Below are 17,977 nucleotides of genomic sequence, written 5' to 3' on the forward strand. Positions count from 1 at the left end.
GGGAAAATAAATAAACAGAAATATGGGTTATATTTATACTTCACTGGTTGTCCTTTTATTGTGGCAACAGGTCACAAATACTGCTGCTGTGATGCACACTGGTATTTCACCCAATAGATATGAGAGTTTATCAAAATTGGATTTTTTTCAAATTCTTTGTGGGTTTGTGTAATCTGAGGGAAATGTGTCTCTCTAATATGGTCATACATTGGGCAGGAGGTTAGGAAGTGCATCTCAGTTACCACCTCATTTTGTGGGCAGTGTGCACATAGCCTGTCTTCTCTTGAGAGCCATGTCTGCCTACGGCGGCCTTTCTCAATAGCAAGGCTATACTCACTGAGTCTGTACATAGTCAAAGATCTCCTACATTTTGGGTCAGTTACTGTGGTCAGGTATTCTGCCACTGTGTCCTCTCGGTTTAGGGCCAAGTAGCATTCTAGTTTGCCCTGTTGTTTATGTTCATTCTTTCCAATGTATCAAAAAAGTCTTTGTTTTCTTCTGATTTGGTTGAGTCTAATTGTGTTGCTGTCCTGGGGCTCTGTGGGCTCTGTGGGCTCTGCAAACAGAGCCCCAGGACCAGCTTGCTTGTTATCGACGGTTTGGGAATCACTTCCTTTTAGGTGGTTGTAGAATTTAATGGCTCTTTTCTGGATTTTGATAATTAGCAGATATCGGCCTAATTCTGCTCTGCCTGCATTATTTGGTGTTTTACATTGTACACAGAGGATATTTGTGTTTGTCCCATTTTGTGAATTCTTGGTTGGTGAGCGGACCCCAGACCTCACAACCACAAAGGGCAATGGGTTCTATAACTGATTTAAGTCTTTTTAGCCAGATCCTAATTGGTATGTCGAATTTTTATTTCCTTTGGTGGCATAGAAGGCTTTGTGGAAGTTACCTGTGGCACTGATGTTAAGGCCGAGGTACCTATAGTTTGTGTGCTCTTGGGAAACGGTGTCTAGATGGAATTTGTGGTCCTGGCAACCGGACCTTTATTGGAACACCATTATTTTAGTCTTAAATTATTTATTTTTTACCCCTTTTTCTCCCGAATTTTATGGTATCCAATTAGTTACAGTCTTGTCTCATCGCTGCAACTCCTGTACGGACTCAGGAGAGGCGAAGGTCAAGAGCCATGCGTCCTCCAAAACACAACCCAACCAAGCCGCACTGCTTCTTGACACAATGCACATCCAACCCGGAATCCAGCCGCACCAATCCCTGCCTGCCAAACCCTCCCTAACCCGAGTTTAAGTATAGCCAATTGGAATTTGTGGATTGTATATTTGATCAATTTCATTTATTTATTTAACCTTTATTTAACTAGGCAAGTCAGTTAAGAACAAATTCTTATTTTCAATGACGGCCTAGGAACAGTGAGTTAACTGCCTGTAGGGGCAGAACAACAGATTTGTACCTTGTCAGCTCGGGGATTTGAACTTGCAACCTTCCGGTTACTAGTCCAACGCTCGAACCACTCGGCTACCCTCGGCTGCCTCATTGAGGACACCAACACCACAGGTGTTGGTTGGAGGGTTTGTATTTTGTCCTGTAGTTCATTCAATGTCATTTGATAATCTAGTGGGTTCTGGTAGTCTTGTATAGTTGATTCTAAAATGTGTATTTGATCATGTTTCTGCTGTTTGTTCTTTGTTGTAGGGCCATAAAGACTAGAGAAGTTATTTACCCATTCATTTGATAGATAACTCTGTGTTGTTGTTTGTTTAGGGTATTCTAAGAGTCTATGGATTCTTCAATTACATTGAGCTGATTTCTGAAGTGCTGTTCTTTCTGTATGGTTTTAGTGATTCACCATAGTGAAGGCGTAGGCTCAGGTTCTGGGTCTCTATGTTTTTGGTTGGATAGGTTTCTCAATCTCTTTCTTAGGTTTTTGCTTTCTTCATCAAACCATTTGTCATTGTTAATTTTCTCTGGTTTTCTGTTTGAAATGTTTAGATTTGATGAAGCCGAGAGGTCAAAAATACTGGTTAGGTTTACTGCCAAGTTTGTGTTGGTCTCACGCAAAATCATTTGTTGTATTCAATATATCAACTGTATTTCTGTTTTTGAAAATCAAGATGAAACAAAGAGGTTAAAGTGCTCGAAAATCTCAGCCAATCAATGTTCACAGCCGTTAATGGGTTAAAACATATGCCATATCCATGAAGCAAGTCGATAGATTTAGACATATGGCTGACAGCTGCACGTGCCCACAAGACAGCTTTCATCATGAAAGCACATGATGATGAATAACATCAGTCTCTGTGTTATAATGATACCTAACCAGTAGCCAGTCTAGTGGCAGGTAGGCAGCTCACTAGAGAGATAGAGTCATTGAAATCGGTTACTTTGTCACTTTGAGGGACGTCACTTTTAAGTTTCAGATCAACCTGACAGAACTTAATCTCCCAGAGCCTGCATGGACAAGCAGAGCTGCCTGTAGGAATGGAATCATTTCCTGAGGTGAAAGAACTTCGAACAGAGCTTTGAACAAAGAATCTACAGAGAGGCAGATCTCCTACAGAGGTCCTAAAGCAGTCGACTCTCACCCCTTCCCTCCCTCCCTCCCAGTACCTCACTACATCCTCCTTTAAAAGGGTTCAATCAAACAAACCATCTCACCTTGAAGTTGTGGATCTTGTCATAGGAGCTCTGCTTCTCGGAGGGGCAGTCTTTCAGGGTGCTGTGCCGTACCAGAGGAGAAGTGGTGATCTGTGGACAGGAAGCCAACAGTTTTAGAGGCTTCCAGAGTAACGTTCTCCTGCTCCCCAACTTGACCCTCAGGGCAAAGGCCAGTAGCTCCTGCCTCTTCCGCTCCCCTCTCTTGGTCTTGTGGACCGTTACATCTCCTGGCCCTATCCCTCCTCCCAGACCCCGGCTCCCTTCCTCCACTTCCATGGCCGATGCCGTGTGTCTGACTGTGTCCCCCTGTCCTGGTCCTAGTCCGGGTTCCCACAGAGCCTCGGTCTCCTCTGGTGAGCCGTGTGGTGTGTGCTGGAGGACGTAGCGCCCAGTACTGGGTAACAGACGCCGGCGGCAGCCGCCCAACGAGGAGGACACGGCCGCTGTGCTCCTCTCCCCTCCTCCTCCCTCTGTTCCTCCTACTCCTCTTCCTGTTGCTGCTGGGACCCAGGAGGGTACAGACTGACAGTCAGGATGGGGGCGGCTCTGCATCTGTTCTGAGCTCCAGCTCCAGGGAAAAGAAGCAGAGAGCAGCCAGCAGCAGTGGGCGGCCCCCAGGGCAGGAGTGTGCCTCACACAATGGCTCTCATTCACACACACCCAATAGGAGAGAGAGAAGTCCGGGGGGAGGGTCCCTTGGTTGGTGGGGAGGGGCTAGGAGGAGAGTCCCTTGGTTGGTGGGGAGGGGCTAGGTGGGTGTGTGGGGTTAGAGTGAGTGTGTGTGGGGTGAGGGGGAGCTGTCAGTACAGCTCAGCAGCAATCTAAAGCAGGATCAATGGCTGCTGTCAAACTCTCTACAGACACAGAGAACCATGTCACACTACCTATTAGCACGTTGCCTCCCGGACATACACACTCAACTGGAGATACTGAACTGCCAGTAGCCCACAGTAACAAACCCCCCCACCAACAACAGTTACATAACCAAGTCCCCTCCACACAACATGAGTCCTGGCACTATCCTTCTGACCCAGAAGAGCCACGACATGCTCCTAGATTCCTTCCAGTCCAGTAGAAACAGATTAGTCAACTACATCTCGACATTCATGCCTCACAATCCACTGGTGGTCTTCCTCTCCCTGCCTAGACTGCAGCCAGACTACATACAAACAGCCGCTATGACTCCAGCCTGCTCCCACCAATCACTCTGCTCTTAAAACCCCCATCAGAACAGCACCCGACCATGGTCATCCACTGGGATTGGCAGGGATTATGGCCGTAATCCCCACTCAAGGTGTAATCCCAAAGTGGCCAAATCCCTGTCAGGTACCAGGCAGAGTTCATGATGTCCATGTCCTGACTCAGTGGGGGGGCTGTTGCCAAATCTACAGCACTACAACACATTTTGAGCGACTCTCCTTCTAAACATCCAATCCTAAAACACCAGGAGGGCCTCATCAGCTCCTCTTGATTAACAATACAATCAAATGGGAAGTAGACAACTCAAACTAGTGGACATTCAGGGTTACTGAAATTAAATGTTGAAATTAGGGACAGCAATGCAGTTAATCTGTGAAGAGAAAGAATGAGGGAATGTCAGAATTAGACTAGAACAGAGGATTTTGGAATGATGAAGAGCTGGAAGGGTAGAATAGTTGAGGAAGGGAATGATCCTAAGGGAGAGAGAAATATATGCTTGAAGTTCACTCAGCTCAGAGACAAAAGCACTTCAGCTGAAATGAGAGGATAGGCAGCTTTAAAAAGGTTGTAATAGATATAGAAGCCGTTTTAAAAATATGGCTTTGGGCCTCCTGTACACCGTCCAAACTTCCGTAACGTAGACTGAGGACCATGTTGTGCTGTAGCTACAGAAGTAATGTCTTCTCATTTCTACCAGCATGTCAACTGTGCAACTAGATGAGACAAAACATTTACTCCACACACACAAACACATACAAAGCTCTCCCTAACCATAACCCTATCCTCATGATTCGTGCTTACAAGCAAAACCTCAAAAACAGGAAGTACCAATGACGTGCTCAATAAGGAAGTGGTCCGATGAAGTGGTTGTTAAGCTACAGGACTGTTTCACTACCATAGACTGGAATGTGTTATGGGATTCATCAGTCACCGGCTTCATTAATAAGTGTATCAACGACGTTGTCCCCACAGTGCCCGTACGTACATATCCCAACCAGAAGTCATGGATTACAGATAATATCCGCACTGAAAAGGCTAGGGCTGCCGCTTTCAATTAGCGGGAGGGACACTAATCAGGACACAGAAATCCTGCTACAACCTCTGACGAGCCATCAAACAGGCAAATGGTCAACTTAGTATGATTCGATCTATGCCGGCACTGACGCTCTTCGCATCATCCCAGACACCCTGGACCCTCACCAATTCACAAACCTCCCTAACAGCTCCACACTGCCCTCTCCTACCTGGACAAGAGGAACACCTTAGTGCCCTCCAAGCTCATCACTAAGCTATGGACCCTGGGACTGAACACCTCCCACTGCAACTGGATCCTGGACTTTCTGACGGGCCGCCCCTAGGTGGTGAGGGTAGGCAACAACACATCCACCAAACTGACCCTCAACACGGGGACCCCTCAGAGGTGCGTACTTATATTCCCCTCCTGTACTCCCTGTGGCCAGGCACGACTACAACACCATCATTAAGTTTGCTGATGATACCACTATGGTAGGACTGATCCTGATGAGACAGCCTATAAGGAGATCAGAGAGACCTGGCAGTGTGGTAGCAAGAAAACAGCCTCTCCCTCAACGTCAGCCAAGGAGCCGATGATGGACCTCAGGAAACGAAGGGCAGAGCAGCCCCCATTCACATCGATGGGGCTGTAGTGGAGTGGGTCAAGAGCTTCAAGTTCCTCGGTGTCCACATCACTAAGGATCTATCATAGTCCACACACACCAACACAGTCGTGAAGAAGGCACGACAATGCCTCTTCCCTCTTAGGAGGTTGAAAAGATTTGGCATGGGGCCTCAGAACCCCAAAAAAGGTCTACAGCTGCACCATTGAGAGCATGACTGGTTGCGTCACTGCTTGGTATCCGACCGCAAGGCGCTACAGCACATCACGGAGGCCAAACTCCCTGCCATCCAGGACCTCTAGACCAGGCAGTGTCAGAAGAAGGCCATAAAAATTGTCAGCCCCACAAGTCATAGACTGTTCACTCTGCTACCGCATGGCAAGCAGCACCACTGCACCAAGTCTGGAACCAACAGGACCCTGAACAGCTTCTACCTCCGGAGCCTCGAGACTATTACATAGTTAGTCCAGGTAGCTATTTGGCTATCTGCATTGACTGTTTTTCCACTAACTTAGACTCCTCACATACTGTACGCTGCTGCTACTGTCTATTATCTAGCCTGTTGCCTAGTCACTTTATTCCTAGTTATATGTACATAGCCGGTCCAGCATCACTACTCTGGACGGTTCTGACTTAGAATATATGGACAACTACAAATACCTAGGTGTCTGGTTAGACTGTAAACTCTCCTTCCAGACTCACATGAAGCATCTCCAATCCAAAATGAAGCTTCCTATTTCGCAACAAAGCATCCTTCACTCATGCTGCCAAACGTACCCTTGTAAAACGGACTATCCTACCAATCCTCAACTTTGGCGATGTAATTTACAAAATAGATTCCAACACTCTACTCAGCAAATTGGATGCAGTCTATCACAGTGCCATCCATTTGTCACTACCCACCACTGCGACCTGTACACTCTCGTTGGCTGGCCCTCGCTTCATACTAGTCGCCAAACCCTCTGGCTCCAGGTTATGTACAAGTCTCTGCTAGGTAAAGCCCCGCCTTATCTTAGCTCACTGGTCACCATAGCAGCACCCACCCGTAGCACGCGCTCCAGCAGGTATATCTCACTGGTCACCATAGCAGCACCCACCCGTAGCACGCGCTCCAGCAGGTATATCTCACTGGTCACCATAGCAGCACCCACCCGTAGCACGCGCTCCAGCAGGTATATCTCACTGGTCACCATAGCAGCACCCACCCGTAGCACGCGCTCCAGCAGGTATATCTCACTGGTCACCATAGCAGCACCCACCCGTAGCACGCGCTCCAGCAGGTATATCTCACTGGTCACCATAGCAGCACCCACCCGTAGCACGCGCTCCAGCAGGTATATTTCACTGGTCACCATAGCAGCACCCACCCGTAGCACGCGCTCCAGCAGGTATATCTCACTGGTCATCCCCAAAGCCAATTTTTCCTTTGGCTGCCTTTCCTTCCAGTTCTCTGCTGCCAATGACTGGAACGAACTGCAAAAATCTCTGAAGCTGGAGACTCATATCTCCCTCACTAGCTTTAAGCACCAGCTGTCAGAGCAGCTCACAGATCACTGCACATAGCCTATCTGTACATTGCCCATATGTAAATAGTATATCAAATGACCTCATCCCCATACTGTATTTATCTTGCTCCTTTGCACCCCAGTATCTGTACTTGCACATTCATCTTCTGCACATCTACCATTCCAGTGTTTAACTGATATATTGTATTTACTTCGCCACCATGGCCTATTTATTGCCTTACCTCCCTTATCCTACCTCATTTGCACACACTGTATATAGACTTTTTCTACTGTATTATTGACTGTATGTTTGTTTATTCCATGTGTAACTCTGTGTTGTTGTATGTGTCGAACTGCTTTGCTTTATCTTGGCCAGGTCACAGTTGCAAATGAGAACTTGTTCTCAACTAGCCTACCTGGTTAAATAAAAGGTGAAATAAAAAAATATATACAAAAATTAGCTTGTACCCCTGCACATCAACTCAGTACTGGTACCTTGTGTATATAGCTAAGTTATCATTACTCATTGTGTATTTATTATTACTTTTCTATTATTCATCTTTTATTTCTCTGCATTTTTGGGAAGAGTCCGGAAGTATTTCACCGTTTGTCTACACCTGTTGTTTACAAAGCATGTATCTAATACATTTCATTTAAAATGGCTGAACAGGGATCAGTCAGGACAAGAGAAGCTGTTTGTCACAGATAGACAGCCTATCAAAGACCGGGAGGAGGATCTAAACTAGACAGAGCAGAGAGAAGAGTAAGGGATCTGGAGGAAGAGAGAGACAGGCGGATGAAAAAATGTATGACAGAAAAAGGGGGGGGAAGAGGACGAGAGAGGGGGTATACAGTACGTATTGAGAGAGAGTGTGTGTGTGTGTGTGTGACGGTTATGGTCTTTTTCCCTCGAGGCAGATGGCTTCTTGTCTCAGAGAAGAGTTTAGAATAAAATCCATTTAAGAAAGGCCCTGGTTTCTTTTCAGCAGCCAGGCTCTGTTATTCACTGTGTGGGTGCAGCTGAGCAGACACAGTGGGGAGAACAGAGGATCATGGGAAAATAGAAAATAACACTAGTGTCTTTCTTTCTGTAAGGTCAGATAACCATCCAAACAAAAACACAACATCTCATACAATTTCATCCAAACATAGACGTGAATGGGGATGTAGTCAGTGATAAAGTCTGTTTTACTATTCAGAAAGGAAAACCTCCAGTGCCAATTAAAACAGGCCTGTGTCTGGAAGTATGACAGATCAACGTTGACAGCCTTCTGCCTTTTACAAAGTATGTAGCTACTGTAGAAAATCTTTATTGTAGTAGCTCTATTTCCCAACGCCATCTTTATAGATCATGTTGTTTCCAACAGACTAACAGGTTGCTCAAGGACGAGGTCATTAAACTTCCAAAAACAAACTACTATAACCTCAGAATAATATCCAAGCAGGCTAACCTGACATTATAGAACTAGGACCAGAACAGACTAGAAATGCATTGATCACCTTCTTCCATCACCCCTCCAGCACCAGTTACATTACACCAGTGATGGGTCTCAAACGGCTCCCCATTTCCTGCATAGTGCACTTCTTTTGACCAAAGCCCTGAGGGACCAGAGGGTATAGGGTGCCATTTGGGAAGCTGTTATAGGAGGAAACTGGCAGGAGTTTGGCCACTGTGGCAACTCCCAGCACAAGTACACAGACACATTGAGCCGTGTGAACCGAGGAGGCTGACACACAGCAGGTCACCAGACAGGTTGAGTGAGTCTCCTCCCCCCCTTCGGGAGGAATGTACACACACACACACACACACACACACACACACACACACACACGAATGAGGATTTACAAGAGAGAGTAAAGACCGTATGTGAGGGAACATGTTTACTATAGCTACTGTGTCTCTGAAAACACAGACTGATACTGGACAGAGTATTATAGTGCAGTGTTAACTAAAGTCAGTAAATATACAGGCCATTCGAACAAGCCTGGCTCCACTCCATAGGGACATATGCTACATCCCAAATGGCAACCTATTCCCTACTTAGTACATTACTTTTGACCAGAGCCCTATAGGCCCTGGTCAAAGGTAGTGCACCATAAAAGGAATAGGGTGTCATTTGGGACATAGAGAGGAAACAGGAGGACTGCACTTTGACCTCCTGCTTTTTTTGGGACATGACAGACTGGCAGGTGTTTGTCCAACACTGAAAGCCTAAAATCAGGAGACCTGTCATTGGCCCAACTCATCATGGTTTCCAAGACTGCATCCCAAATGGCACCTCTTTAGTGCTCTACTTTTGATCAGGACTCATAGGGCTCTGGTCAAAAGTAGAGCATTGTATAGGGAATAGGGTGCCAGTTGGGACATAACCTAAGCTTGACAGATCGAGCACATTTTTACAGACACTCTGACATTACTGACTGATAGGCTGGCAGTCTGGTGTCAAAACATGCTCTAGATATCCACTCACATGTCTGCTGGTAACCCCCCCCCCCCCAAAAAAAAATACTATACAAGGTCAGACAGTCTGTACTTGACCAGACCAAATACCCTAGCACATGTACTTTCTGTATATCAGGTCCTGTATGTTTCCTGACAGAAACACAGACCATGCTATGAGACTCCTCCTGGAGGGGTTTAGTTTTATGTTAAGGATTCATCTCGAATGTGTTGGAATCCGTCAGAGTCCATGAACTACTGACCAAGTTAAGAGCCTGCAGGGATAGAGCTGCCCCCTGCAGGGATAGAGCTGCCCCCTGCGGGGATAGAGCTGCCCCCTGCGGGGATAGAGCTGCCCCCTGCGGGGATAGAGCTGCCCCCTGCGGGGATAGAGCTGCCCCCTGCAGGGATAGAGCTGCCCCCTGCAGGGATAGAGCTGCCCCCTGCAGGGATAGAGCTGCCCCCTGCAGGGATAGAGCTGCCCCCTGCAGGGATAGAGCTGCCTCCTGCAGGGATAGAGCTGCCTCCTGCAGGGATAGAGCTGCCTCCTGCAGGGATAGAGCTGCCTCCTGCGGGGATAGAGCTGCCTCCTGCAGGGATAGAGCTGCCTCCTGCAGGGATAGAGCTGCCTCCTGCAGGGATAGAGCAGCCTCCTGCAGGGATAGAGCTGCCTCCTGCAGTAAGGGCTTAAGGCTCTCTGTCCCCTTCACTCTAACTCTAGTGGACAGACAGTGACATGAATAGCACAGCGCTGGTGGGTGTTGGAAAGGAGCGGAGAGGAAATGGACGCCTTGCAACGCTACTGACTCGGGCAGAAATGCCTTGTTGCTGTCAGACGACTGATGGAGACCCATGTGCGTCCCAGATGGCACCCTATTCCCCATATAGGGCATTACTTTTACCAGGGAAAAGGTAGTGCACTACATAGGAAATATAGTGACATTTGGGAGGGATACTGTTTATCAGAACTAAATGATTTGTTCAATATTCCAAGAAGCACCAGGGGTGTGTGGCTGGTATGAGAGGAACAGAGCAGAATGTCAAGACAACTTCACCCAACCAAACATGGATGAAAGAAAAGCTTTGTGATTTTACCATGTTTAACAGTCAAAGACTGAAGAAAAATAACATTTCCAATCACAGCTAAGTGTGAAATGTGCTGTTGATATGCTATGGCTTGGTCCGGTTGCCACCTAGTGGTGAGATGTGGGAATTGCCAACACCTTAGAACGTCACAGTAGAATGAAAGCATTTCACATCGGCTAATATAATGAGTCACAGACAGTCAATATCCTTCAGCAGTTAGTTGATGAGAACAAATGGTGTGAAATGTGTGATTCATCTATAGCCCTAGAACAGTGTCTGTCTGTTACACAATAACATCCCAGTCCTGTTGGTCCTCATGACCTTTAATGAGAGGTGATGTCAGGAAGGAAACACCCCCCTGCAGAGACAATAAATGCCTCTTTCTCATGAGAAAACAGTTACATAATGAAAAACTCCATCCTTACTGCAGATGCTGATAGAGTAGAAGGTAATGAACATGTTTTAGGGACAGGAGTTTTTCCAGACCATGTGGCGTGACCAGGAAAAACTCTGGTCCGTTACAGTCCATAGCTAAGGCCCAGAGTTGTTCCTAAGGTCACAACTATAGTCAGGAAACACAACAGTAGTAGATGTAGCATGTTAATACATAGTTAATCTGGTGCTATGGGAGAGAATCACCGTCCCCAATGTCACCACAACCACCCCCAATGTCACCACCCCCATGTCACCACCCCACCACCCCAATGTCATCATCCCCAATGTCACCACCCCCACCATCCCCAATGTCATCACCCCCACCATCCCCAATGTCACCATCCCCACCTTCCCCAATGTCACCATCCCCATCATCCCAAATGTCACCACCACCACCTTCCCCAATGTCACCATCCCCAATGTCACCACCGCCACCTTCCCCAATGTCACCACCCCCATCATCCCCAATGTCACCACCACCTTCCCCAATGTCGCCACCACCACCATCCCCAATGTCACCTCCACCATCCCCAATGTCACCACCCCCACCAATGTCACCACCCCCACCATCCCCAATGTCACCACCCCCACCATCCCCAAGGTCACCACCACCCCCACCATCCCCAATGTCACCACCACCCCCACCATCCCCAATGTCACCACCCCCATCATCCCCAATGTCACCACCCCCATCATCCCCAATGTCACCATCCCCACCCCCAATGCCACCATACCCCACCCCCAATGCCACCATCCCCAATGTCACCACCCCCAATGTCACCACCCCCACCATCCCCAATGTCACCATCCCCTTCCCCAATGTCACCACCACACCCACCATCCCCAATGTCACCATCCTCACCCCCAATGTCACCATCCTCACCCCCAATGTCACCACCCCCAATGTCACCACCCCCACCAATGTCATCACCAAAGTAACTTTTCACAGCACTTTGTTACCTAAAGAATGTCAAAGCGATGTACCTCACCTTCCTGTCCTCTCTCTGGAAGGTAACCCTATGGGGTTCAGTGCGTCTCCGGCACAGCCGGTGCCCCATCTTGTCCTTCAGCAGGGATGTGTAGCCCAGGTGTTCATAGATGGGGTTGGTGGTCATCTTGGCGATGTACTCTGCTGCCTTGGTCTCGATGTACAGGGTGATGAGGCCATCCGTCACCAGGTCATGGACCGTCTCAAAGCGCTTCTCCCCCACAAAGTGCTTCCCGTCATAGAACAGTCTGTAGTTCAGGGTCTGGTGCCCAAACCTGGGGAGAGAGGTAGAGCGAGTGGGTGGGTGGGGAGAGCGTTTAGTAAGTAAATGTGTGTGTACTGTGTACAGTACCTTAAGGCCAAGGTGTGTGTCCCTGGCTGTCTCTGGCTCTCTCTGACAAGGTAAGCCCCCTCTGCTCCTCCCAGCAGCTCATCTGCAGACTCTCTGGATAGCATGCCATGGAACCTTGAGAGAGCCACAAGTCTCCCGTCAATGCCTCCCGTCAATGCCTCCCTCAAGTCTCCCGTCAATGCCTCCCTCAAGTCTCCCGTCAATGCCTCCCTCAAGTCTCCCGTCAATGCCGACCACAAGTCTCCCGTCAATGCCGACCACAAGTCTCCCGTCAATGCCGACCACAAGTCTCCCGTCAATGCCGACCACAAGTCTCCCGTCAATGCCGACCACAAGTCTCCCGTCAATGCCGACCACAAGTCTCCCGTCAATGCCGACCACAAGTCTCCCGTCAATGCCGACCACAAGTCTCCCGTCAATGCCGACCACAAGTCTCCCGTCAATGCCGACCACAAGTCTCCCGTCAATGCCGACCACAAGTCTCCCGTCAATGCCGACCACAAGTCTCCCGTCAATGCCGACCACAAGTCTCCCGTCAATGCCGACCACAAGTCTCCCGTCAATGCCGACCTCAAGTCTCCCGTCAATGCCGACCTCAAGTCTCCCGTCAATGCCTCCCTCAAGTCTCCCGTCAATGCCTCCCTCAAGTCTCCCGTCAATGCCTCCCTCAAGTCTCCCGTCAATGCCTCCCTCAAGTCTCCCGTCAATGCCTCCCTCAAGTCTCCCGTCAATGCCTCCCTCAAGTCTCCCGTCAATGCCTCCCTCAAGTCTCCCGTCAATGCCTCCCTCAAGTCTCCCGTCAATGCCTCCCTCAAGTCTCCCGTCAATGCCTCCCTCAAGTCTCCCGTCAATGCCTCTCTCAAGTCTCCCGTCAATGCCGACCACAAGTCTCCGGTCAATGCCGACCACAAGTCTCCGGTCAATGCCGACCACAAGTCTCCGGTCAATGCGGTGGCCTTGTCTATGTCCCTCTGGATTTAACACTCAATTATCTCCATGGTCCAGAGCTTGACGTTAATGATAAATCACACAGCTAGAGCCAGTCTCCCCAGCAGCTGTATTAGAACATGGATGAAAATCACAAAGTCAGTCTCACTACTCACTCTCTGCCGTAATATTTGGGTCTGGTCTCCATCTGTAAATCCAGAGGAAAGAGAAAAGATACATTGGCTGACAGACAGACAGTTGAAAGGTCACTTCAATGGCTTGGCCAAGAAGGATACATGTTTCATAAAGGATGTCTGTCTCTGTTGGGGAACAGATATTTATTGCTTTCTGTCTGTCTCTCTCTGCCCGTCTGTGTCTCCGCCAATTCCATTTAATTTAAGGAGCTTTATTGGCATGGGAAACATATGTTCACATTGCCAAAGCAAAAATGAAGTGAAAGTGAAAAACTAACGTACAGTAAACATTACACTCAAGTTGTTTTTTAATTTAAAAAATTCAAATGGTATATTAAGTATATATATATATATATACACACACACAGTGTTGTAATGATGTGCAAATAGTTAATGTCCAAAAGGGAAATAAATATAGGTTGCATTTACAATAGTGTTTGTTCTACACTGGTTGCCCTTTTCTTGTGGCAACAGGTCACACATCTTGCTGCTGTGATGCACACTGTGGCATTTCACCCAGTAGATATGGGAGTTTATCAAAATTGGATTTGTTTTCAAATTCTTTGTGAGTTTGTGTAATCGGAGGGAAATGTGTCACTCTAATATGGTCATACATTTGGCAGGAGGTTAAGAAGTGCAGCTCAGTTTCCACCTCATTTTGTGGGCAGTGAGCACATAGCCTGTCTTCTGTTGAGATCCAGGTCAGGTATTCTGCCACTGTACTCTCCGTTTAGGGCCAAATAGCATTCTAGTTTGCTCTGTGTGACTCTCCCTCTTTCATTCTGCCAATTGCCGGACCTCTTTACCATTCAGTACCAGATTAGAGATAAACTAACCATTTACCACATTGTCGTTTTCTTATCAGAATGTTCTTTACATTATCACAACAGATCAGGCATCCTATCACAAAGTACTGTAGTCTATATGGTGTAAGCTTATAATCTTTAAAGAGGTGCAGTGCTGACCTCCTGAGGGCAGGTCATCCTCTTGGGCCGAGGAGCTTCCTGCTGGAGCCGGTACACTGTTAGAGACAAACATGGACTGTCAAGTAAAAAGCATCGTATTCAGTATTAGAATGGCTGCACTGCTGAGGCCACGATATGTACGCTTCGAGAGTTACACAGCCTTAAGGACGCAACACAGTCTACGGAAACTGAGCCAACGGTGGTCCGTTTCGCGTCGACAGCAACACAAACAGACCTCCTTCAGCTCCGTTTACGTAGACCGCTTCACACACACACAGACACTAATTCATGCATTATTTCTCTATGGGACAATAAAGTTCAGTAACGTCTTCATTCAACACTGTATGGGGTCATCAGCTGGACATACAGTCCCACTACAGTCCCACTACAGTCCCACTACAGTCCCACTACAGTCCAGCCATCCACAATGTATTCATCTCCTGTAAGTCCCATTTTCACTCCACAACTACCAGGCCGGTCCGGATTATTTTTCAAAGATTTTGTGCACAAATTTGTTCACATCCCTGTGAGTGAGCATTCCTCCTTTGCCAAGATAATCCATCCACCTGACAAGTTACTGGCCTTGCCATATATGTTCAAGCAGATGTCTAATCATTTATTTGAGTTACACAATTATTAATAACGCCCCAATGCACTCCTCTTGCAGCTCACCGTCACATGCTACATGTACAACACTATTTTTAACCATGGAACATGTTTGTGTGCAGTGGTCCCAGCAGACTTGGAAGGGGCACTAGATTCGGAGGAGTTAAAACTGTCCGTTAGAAAGTTAAAAAGGTTATAGTTGCTCTAATATTGGACATGCAGCATACAGTCTCTGTATGGCCACTGACAGTATGATTCAAAGATGGCTGGCTCACTTTTAGCCGAACTCAGAGCAAAGTCAACAAGGAACAGTAGGAACACCAGGAGCTGTTAGCGAAGTCGAAGATATCCACGGGCTAATGTCTCTCAGTGGTTTATATGACAGGTCCCATACATCACCAAACCCTCTGTGTGAATGTCAATGAATATTACAGAGGGATACATCCCAAATGGCACCCAATTCCCTAGGTAGTGCAGTACTTTAGATCAGGACCCATAGTGTACTATATAGAGAATAGGGTGCCATTTGGGACATAACTTTAGTCTAGGGCCTTAGTGCAGGATACGAACAGTGACTATTAAATCTCAGTACTGGGACACAATGGGGAGACAGTATGCATCCCCAAAGTCACCCTATTCCCCTACATGGTTCTGGTCAAATGTAGTGCACTAAGTACTACAGTAAATAGGCTTTAATTTGGGACGCAGTCAGAGTAGCGCAGTAACATATGCAGCAGCAGCACTGAGCCAAGCTGCCATCATGGATGAAGTGTACTTAAAAGACTGAGTGCTCGGTGTAAATCAGTGCAACTGTTGAAAATGGAATGGAGAAAAAACCATGTAGCGAGCGAGATTAAATCCCATCTACGGTTAAGACTGCCACAGTATAATATATCACAGCTGAGCTGGGGACACTAGACCTATGGTCTGTAATGTACCTATTCTAAGGGCTTTACTGTAGACACAGATTATACTATACTCATGTGATGCAATAAGAATGTGCATGACACTAAGTGTGTGTACCAAGTGGCACCCTACTCCATACATTGTGCACTACTTTTTTATAACAGAATTATTGGTGAAGTACACAAAATTATACAGGTTTACATTTTTGGTGCAAAAGTAATGCATTAAATAGGGAACAGGGTGCCACTTGAGGACGCATCCTAAGAATGTTGAACGAAACAAGATTAGAAGAGACAGACAGTGTCTTCGTCTTCCTCGTTGTAATGTAACACAGCATTGGGAGTAGTGCCGTTTCCTCGTTGTAATGTAACACAGCATTGGGAGTAGTGCCGTTTCCTCGTTGTAATGTAACACAGCATTGGGAGTAGTGCCGTTTCCTCGTTGTAATGTAACACAGCATTGGGAGTAGTGCCGTTTCCTCATTGTAATGTAACACAGCATTGGGAGTAGTGCCGTTTCCTCGTTGTAATGTAAAAATGTAACACAGCATTGGGAGTAGTGCCGTTTCCTCGTTGTAATGTAACACAGCATTGGGAGTAGTGCCGTTTCCTCGTTGTAATGTAACACAGCATTGGGAGTAGTGCCGTTTCCTCGTTGTAATGTAACAGCATTGGGAGTAGTGCCGTTTCCTCGTTGTAATGTAACAGCATTGGGAGTAGTGCCGTTTCCTCATTGTAATGTAACAGCATTGGGAGTAGTGCCGTTTCCTCATTGTAATGTAACAGCATTGGAGTAGTGCCGTTTCCTCGTTGTAATGTAACAGCATTGGAGTAGTGCCGTTTCCTCATTGTAATGTAACAGCATTGGAGTAGTGCCGTTTCCTCGTTGTAATGTAACAGCATTGGGAGTAGTGCCGTTTCCTCGTTGTAATGTAACAGCATTGGGAGTAGTGCCGTTTCCTCGTTGTAATGTAACAGCATTGGGAGTAGTGCCGTTTCCTCGTTGTAATGTAACAGCATTGGGAGTAGTGCCGTTTCCTCGTTGTAATGTAACAGCATTGGGAGTAGTGCCGTTTCCTCGTTGTAATGTAACACAGCATTGGGAGTAGTGTAACAGGTTAAGTCTCTGTACTGAATCTTCCCCACAACAGACTTTCCATGCGGGAGGAGGCAGACTCCTGACTGAGTCTGTTTTAATCAGGACAACTCACAACAACCAGCAAGACCTGGCCGTCTTCCACGGACACACACGGGTCGTCTTCCACGGACACACACACACGGGTCGTCTTCCACGGACACACACAGGTCGTCTTCCACGGACACACACAGGTCGTCTTCCACGGACACACACGGGTCGTCTTCCACGGACACACACGGGTCGTCTTCCACGGACATGAAGACATAGTGAGCTCCAGTTGAGGCTGCTGAGGGGAGAACGGCTCATAATAATGGCTGGAATGGAGTGAATGGAATCATGAACATGGTTGTGTAGGACACCATTCCATTCCAGACATTATTAAGAGCCGTCCTCCCCTCAGCAGCCTCCACTGGTGAGCTCTAAAAATATCTCTCAGCCAGTGTTAGAAGACTGGAGAGGAGAGAGAAGTAACAGGAAGCTGTGCTGAGGCATGGCGCGTCCCAAGAAGCCTTACTGTACACACTAACTGTAACAGAGGAGTATTTCTGCTTTAATATCCTTATATGATCACATATAAGAGTCCTTTGTAGTGACATGCAGCAGCCTGGCGGCCATGATGACTAGGCTTCTAGCGTTCCACATTCCTGGTGGACAACCAAGACTTTACAGTGGATAAACAGTACTTCAGACACTTACAGTAAGACTTCCATATGGGCGGTTGGTAATCCTCAGGATCTGAAACGACAACACAGGAGGCGGGTTAGTGGTCAGAGAGAGAAAGACAGACTCCCATATCTATTGGGGGAAATACCACAGTGTCCAATCACAGCAGCAAGATGTGTGACCTGTTGCCACAAGAGTGAAAGGCAACCAGTGAAGAACAAACACCATTGTAAATATAACCTATATTTATTTTCCCCTTCGTACTTTAACTATTTGCACATCATTACAACACGGATATATATATATATATTATA

General features: G+C 47.2%; 1 protein-coding gene across 2 annotated transcripts in view; it reads right to left on the reverse strand.

The window, feature by feature from the left end:
• The window catches only part of chn2 (chimerin 2), a 43,535-nt gene that overhangs the window by 15,370 nt on the left and 10,188 nt on the right, over positions 1-17,977 (reverse strand). For both annotated transcript variants that reach the window (XM_031812082.1, XM_031812080.1), the window contains exons 2-7: positions 17,697-17,735; positions 14,352-14,407; positions 13,369-13,400; positions 12,266-12,379; positions 11,915-12,188; positions 2,623-2,712 (exon numbers count right to left, since the gene is read on the reverse strand). In XM_031812082.1, coding sequence (XP_031667942.1) covers positions 2,623-2,712; positions 11,915-12,188; positions 12,266-12,379; positions 13,369-13,400; positions 14,352-14,407; positions 17,697-17,735 — 605 coding nt within the window. The remainder of the gene's footprint in view (positions 1-2,622; positions 2,713-11,914; positions 12,189-12,265; positions 12,380-13,368; positions 13,401-14,351; positions 14,408-17,696; positions 17,736-17,977) is intronic.

The sequence above is a fragment of the Oncorhynchus kisutch genome, unplaced genomic scaffold, assembly GCF_002021735.2.
Source record: "Oncorhynchus kisutch isolate 150728-3 unplaced genomic scaffold, Okis_V2 Okis02a-Okis13b_hom, whole genome shotgun sequence".
In the NCBI taxonomy this organism is placed as follows: domain Eukaryota; kingdom Metazoa; phylum Chordata; class Actinopteri; order Salmoniformes; family Salmonidae; genus Oncorhynchus; species Oncorhynchus kisutch.